The sequence below is a fragment of the Rutidosis leptorrhynchoides genome, chromosome 1 (genome assembly GCF_046630445.1).
Source record: "Rutidosis leptorrhynchoides isolate AG116_Rl617_1_P2 chromosome 1, CSIRO_AGI_Rlap_v1, whole genome shotgun sequence".
Classification (NCBI taxonomy): Eukaryota; Viridiplantae; Streptophyta; class Magnoliopsida; order Asterales; family Asteraceae; genus Rutidosis; species Rutidosis leptorrhynchoides.
This window is the reverse complement of record NC_092333.1, coordinates 85,827,646-85,833,973: the sequence shown is the minus strand read 5'-3', so window position 1 is coordinate 85,833,973 and position 6,328 is coordinate 85,827,646. Positions and strand designations below refer to the sequence as shown.

Below are 6,328 nucleotides of genomic sequence, written 5' to 3'. Positions count from 1 at the left end.
ATCCATCTACTATATATATATATATATATATATATATATATATATATATATATATATATATATATATATATATATATATATATATATATATATATATATATAGTGGTAGGATCAAGAGAGAAGTAACCAATCGGGGGAAGCGGAGGGAAACAATTTTTTTTTTTTGAAAAAACTTTGTTCACGAACATTATAGATTGGATGAAAATATAAACATTTAATAAAGACACTTTGTGATAAATGTTTTTATTTTGACAGAAAAACGCTCGAAGAATTAATATATAACAATTATTGTTTTTCGAGCGTATGTTGAGGTTTTAGATATTATGGTTTAGATATTAGGGTTTAGATAATAGGGTTTATAGGGTTTAGATATTAGGGTTTAGAATTTTAGGGTCTAGGGTTTAAATTTAGGATTTAGATTGAGTTTTTAACACGAACGGTTTAGAGTTTAGGGTTTAGGGTTTTGGGTTTTGGGTTTTGGGTTTTGGGTTTAGGGACTAAATCCAAAACACTAAACCCTAAACCCTAAACCCTAAACTCTAAATCGGGCTAAATTTTACTTCACAAAACATGAAGAACAAAAAACGTTAACATTCTTTACGATCAATATTATCTTAAATGTTATTTTTGTCGATCATTTTCCCGCATAAATAATAACATTCATCACGAAGTGTCATTTTTAAATGTTCATATTTTCATCCAATTTATAATGTTCGTGAACAAAGTTTTTTCAAAAAACAAAAAAAAAAAATTTGCTTCCCCCCTCCTCCTCCTCCCGATTGGTTACTTCCCCATTGATCCTATATATATATATATATATATATATATATATATATATATATATATATATATATATATATATATATATATATATAGGATCAATGAGGAAGTAACCAATCGGGGGAAGCGGGGGGAAGCAAAAAAAATAAAAAATTTCGCTTTTTTTAAATTTTGTTTTTCCGGCATCAAGATCACACGAAAATATGAACATTTAGAAGAGACACATCGTGATGAATGTTATTATTTAGGCGGAAAAATGATCGACAAAAATAACATTTAAGATAATATTGTTCGTGAAGAATATGAACGTTTTTTTTCATGTTTTGTGAAGTAAAATTTAGCCCGATTTAGAGTTTAGGGTTTAGGGTTTAGGGTTTGGTGTTTTGGGTTGGAATAAACCCAAAACACCAAACCCTAAACCCTAAACTCTAAATCGTTCGTGTTAAAAACTCAATCTAAATCCTAAATCTAAACCCTAAACCCTAAATTTCTAAACCCTAATATCTGAACCCTAATATCTAAACCCTAATATCTAAACCCCAATAGCTAAAACCTCAAAATACGCTCGAAAAACACAATAATTGTTATATATTACTTCTTCGAGCGTTTTTTCGCCAAAATAAAAACATTTATCACAAAGTGTCTACTAAATGTCCAACAAGATAACACGTTCGCGCCAAATGAATTCAAACGCATAACACATATCACGTGTGTCAATACTCTTCAAGCATATTACAATGCCATTAGCTCCAAAGAATATTGACTGTAGCTGATTTTTATTGAGCTTGTCATATGTTTTATAGAAGCGTGATTCATAATCTGCAAGTGTCTTCTCAATACGTGACTCCCCCATGTCCAGAGGAACCATATCACACAAGTGATAATATTCAGGAAGATCGCAATCTTCTTTGCAATCATGTATAACATAATTATAGTAACCAGTCAATTTGAGAGCTAAAGTTTGTTTCTTTTGAACGTGCTGCAAAGAAGATGAAAAGGGCACGTGATTCTCATCCTCGTGGTTAGTTATCCAAACTTGAGCAAGTTCTATGTTAAGTAATTCACAAACAATCTTTATAGCATCTTCAATCTGATCTCTTGCAGGTTTGAGTCCATGTACAATCTGTTTACACAAGCATAAAGTAACTATAAACATCCAGTATGTATCAGTATTTGGGAGTAAGAGCTAAAAATGGCATTCACTTTCAGTGGATAATAACCCATAATTTCAATGAACAATTTGAGTTATTGTGGCTCTTTTAAAAACATGTACCTTGTATGGTATACGATTTTGTACATGAAACATACTCAGACCCGCTTTCTGCAGTGAGAAGTATTAAAGGACACTGTTAAACATCAATAATGAGATATAAAGAGATAAGATTATTGCTAGGTTATATAATTTTTGGGGTACGAAACGTATAATATGAACTATGACTATAATTTCTGGGACGACAAAGGTATACATATTTTTAAGCCTTAAATATCATAAATTTATATTACACTAATAATCCAAATGTTTGGGTGGAGCAATAATTTATCTAGATGCAATAAATCTAAAGATAATCTTGAAAATTATAAGAGCATATATAAATTAGTGGAAGCTCGTTTTACGTACCTCGAGTGCTATATTCATCATTCTTAGAACTGCATGACCATCGTAACGCAAAGTTGAATGAAGCCAGAAAACACCAATACAACGAGAAGAGCTTTGAGAAGGACAACAAACAGGGATCATAACACAATGAGGCGTAAGGTAATTAAAGTCCTTCTCGTCATCAACTGGAGAGTTGTAACGGCCTATCTGTGTGAAACGACCAAGGAATGCAGTTATAATCATAGGCTGTTTATTATTAGCATAATTCACATCCATTATATTATACGTATAGCCCTCAGAATGTATCCTGTATTCAGCGAGCTCAACTTCAGGATTGGCGAATGCAAATGGTTGACCAGAAGTTGAAAGTTGCAATCTGCTATCGATTACTACAGGAGCCCAGAACTCAACTAATTCTAAACATAATGGATAACCATCCTTCATCATAGATAACACAGATTTTATCTTGCCTCGGATCATCAGAGAAATATCAGGTTCGACTGTGTGATTCAATTGGAGTTTTTATAAGGAAAGATGATGATTAATAAACAATTATTAAACAATAAAAATAAAAATAATTATATGCAAATATATACGTAGAGACGAAAAATCAATCACCTGAAAGTGAATTGTGTTGATCAGATCCCCCCACTTCATCTTGGCTATCAAAAACCCATAATTCATCACCATCATCAGATTCAGGAGTCTTGTGAAGACAATAGGTTCGAAGGATTTTAAGGAATTTAGAGACATCATGTTTCCGCATGATGTCTCCCACAACTACTAGTTCCCCTCCTTCCGGTGTTCCCATTGATATGATACAGTTGGGAATCGATACTTAATAACTGAAAATAATAATGATTTGAAAATTACCAACTCAATAAAATATATGATAAACTTGATTTTTAAGTGCTGTCCACAAGGTCTTTTGGCTCTATTTATTGAGGCAACGACAAGCGTCGTTTTAGTGGTGTCTTGACTGCCGCTCAGAGCCTAAATTGATTCTTAGGCATGTTTTAAACCCCATGAAAATCTGATTCTACCATTTTCATGGCGTCCCCCCCCCCCTTTTTTTTTCTTTTTTCTTTTTTTTTTCTATTTTTTTTATTATTTTTTTTATTTATCTTTGTTTTTTGTTTTTTTTTTAATTTATTTTTTAATTTCTATTTTTTAGTTTTAAATTTAAAAAAAAAAGTCTTTTTTAGCCGGAGGTCCTCACGGAAGCAATCTCTCTACCCTGGAGTAGAGAGGGGGATGAATTTCCTTTCCCGTGGGTGGAGAATTCTCTCGACTCGTGGTAACAGAAGCGACTTCTCTTCTAGTTTAGGGTAGATAGCTTTATGATAATTTTGTATTATTTTTTTTTTAAGTTGAAAGGTATAAATGGTAATTAACATTTATTATTTTATTTTGAGACAAATGAAGTAAATTTTTGTTTATTTATCTATAGTTAATATTAATATGCTATAATGATGATGTCATTATTAGGCTAAATCCTTTGTTAAGAAAAAATTAAAAAGAAAAAGAAAAAAATATAAGCATGGTAGTGATGTCATTAATCTAAATAATTTTAAATTAAAAATAAATTATATTAATTAATTATTGTTATTAAATCTTATTAATAATTATTTTAATTATTGAAATTAAATAATTTTGAATTATTTTAATTAATTATTTTAAATTGAATACGAAAAGGTATAAAAGCTAGGCAGAAGGAAACCATTTCTAAATTTATATTTTAATTTACACTTTTAATATAAAATGACAACCAATAGTATCTCTTATGATTGGATGTGGATTGTTTAATATGCATTTTAGGTGTTTGATGAAATGTTCAGCTGACGAGTTTCTTAGTCGGACTTTGTGATTCCACGGGTTGTTAAACTAAATAACTTTAGCATTTACGTTCATTTAATACCTAAAACATATCATTAAAACTGTTTCGTTTAAACAAACCAGTGATTCTACGGGTCATTTCACTAGTATTATATTATATTATTATATTTTTTTATATATTAATGGTGGATATTGTATATCAAACTATCATATCTCTAATGTAAAGAATTTAAATTATTAATAATATTAGATAATTCTATATCGAAATTTTGACTAATTGTATATCAAACTATATTATATTTGTATCGTATATATTTAAAAATGTTAGAGATTTTATTTATTTAATTAATATAAAAAACTATATAAAAGTTTATATATAACTATAACTATACTTATATATTAAACGATTATATTAAAGTTTCTTAATATCTAGAGATCAAGTTTAGGTAGATTTGAACACATTATACACGCACCTCCATAATGGCGGATACCCATAAACGACGTCCGTGGTTGTTTGTGCCGATAACGGTAGAGAATGGTTGAGTTCGAACCGTGTACCATAACCAAAGGTGGTATCCGATAGTGATCATGAATGATAATGGCACAAGTGCTACATCGAGATAACACTTCTTCCATTCCATTGTTGATCGATTACTCTTGTTGTATTATTCGATCTATCGAATAATGAACGTACACTCGATATTGTCCTGATCTTCTAGCTATAGCTAGTCTTTTGAATGAAGTCGATAATAATAAACATATGTTTAAATAGAAAGTGTATGTGCCACAGGCATCTTGCCTCAGTGGTAGCAGGTTTACCTGCTTGTGAGAGAGACCCGGGTTCGAGTCTCGGCGGGGGTTTTCCCTGAATTCCTGACCTTGCTCCGCATGGAAGGGTCAAGGGTCGTGGTTTCCTCCGAGTGCGTGCGTGTGCGACTAACCTCTAACCTGCCGTTCAAAAAAAAAAAAAAAAATAGAAAGTGTATGTGGATGAACAAAGACTGTGTTAAACGCAAGGTTCAAAATCACAAAAAGGAGATCATAAAGCAAAAAACTCACTCATTTTAATCCTTTGTTGCAAACACTACGCCTTATCATGAAACAAGAGTTTGTTGCCTTCTCATTGTTGGAATAAGATCTGATGAGTCAAAATGTTTTGCAGGAAGTTAGAGTCTGGAAGTTAGAGTCTGGAGATGCAAGTTGCAGAATCTGTTTGTGTGAACGGTTTAATTACTTGGTAAAGAAGCTATGGGAATTCTGGAGATCTGGATAAATATTTAGAAGATCACTTTTTGATTTGATATTATCTCTAGAAGATAAACACTGATTTGTTTAGAATATTAATAAGTTTTAGTTTATCTTTTCCTATCTTTTAGTCAAGTAGTTTTGGAAACCAAATCTTGGAGATTTGGTTTAACCTTGTATAAATAGGGGTACGATGTTCATTGTATTTTGCATCTCTCAAGCACGATTACTTTGTCTTTCATATTATATATCATTCGTGTTCTCTCAATTTTGTTCATATAATTTGTATCTATTGTTTATTGAGAGTTTAGTGTTCATAATCAAGTTATTGTGAACTAATAACTGGTATCAGAGCGGGTTTGGTGTAAATCCAATTCGGTAATCTTAAAACGATCCATATATTGTTCAAAGATGTCCTCCAGTACCATCCCAACTCCAGTTATGGCTGGTAAAGGAGTGCCAATTTTCGATGGCACAGACTTTGCAACCTGGAAACTAAAAGTTCTATGGTTTCTTGGTTCGATTCATGAAGATGCTGAACAAGTCCTTACAGTAGGACCTATTATACCTGGTACAATGGTTGAAGCTGTTCCTGCTACAAGTACTGCTTCTGCTCAACCTGCTTATCTTCGTGAAAAACCAAGAGATAAGTGGACAGAAGCAGAAGCCATAAAGTTCAAGCTTGATAGCAAGATAAGAAGTATTATAGGTAATGGTGTTACTGTTCCAATTCTCAGGAAGATCAGTCATGCTAAAACTGCAAAAGCTATGTGGGATCTCTTGCTTAATGACTATGAAGGTGTCACAGTTGTTAAGACTCAGAAGAAAAAGAATCTGATAAGGTGTTATGAAAATTTTGCTGCTCAGCCT

The 6,328-nt window shown here is 31.7% G+C and overlaps 1 protein-coding gene across 1 annotated transcript; it reads right to left on the bottom strand.

The window, feature by feature from the left end:
* Positions 1-1,363: 1,363 nt before the first annotated feature.
* LOC139862421 (protein NLP3-like) lies at positions 1,364-3,301 on the bottom strand. Its single transcript, XM_071851024.1, has 4 exons — positions 2,996-3,301; positions 2,399-2,877; positions 2,054-2,101; positions 1,364-1,903 (listed from the first exon to the last, which is right to left on the bottom strand). The coding sequence occupies exons 1-4, from the start codon at positions 3,186-3,188 to the stop codon at positions 1,427-1,429; spliced, it is 1,197 nt and encodes a 398-aa protein (XP_071707125.1). The 5' UTR covers positions 3,189-3,301; the 3' UTR covers positions 1,364-1,426.
* Positions 3,302-6,328: the final 3,027 nt, after the last annotated feature.

Coding starts and splice junctions, on each gene's coding strand:
- LOC139862421 (XM_071851024.1), bottom strand. CDS start 3,188: ATGGGAACACCGGAAGGAGGGGAACTAGTAGTTGTGGGAGACATCATG. Junction 2,878..2,995: donor TCAACACAATTCACTTTCAG/GTGATTGATTTT, acceptor TGAATCACACAG/TCGAACCTGATATTTCTCTG. Junction 1,904..2,053: donor AAAATCGTATACCATACAAG/GTACATGTTTTT, acceptor TTGTGTAAACAG/ATTGTACATGGACTCAAACC.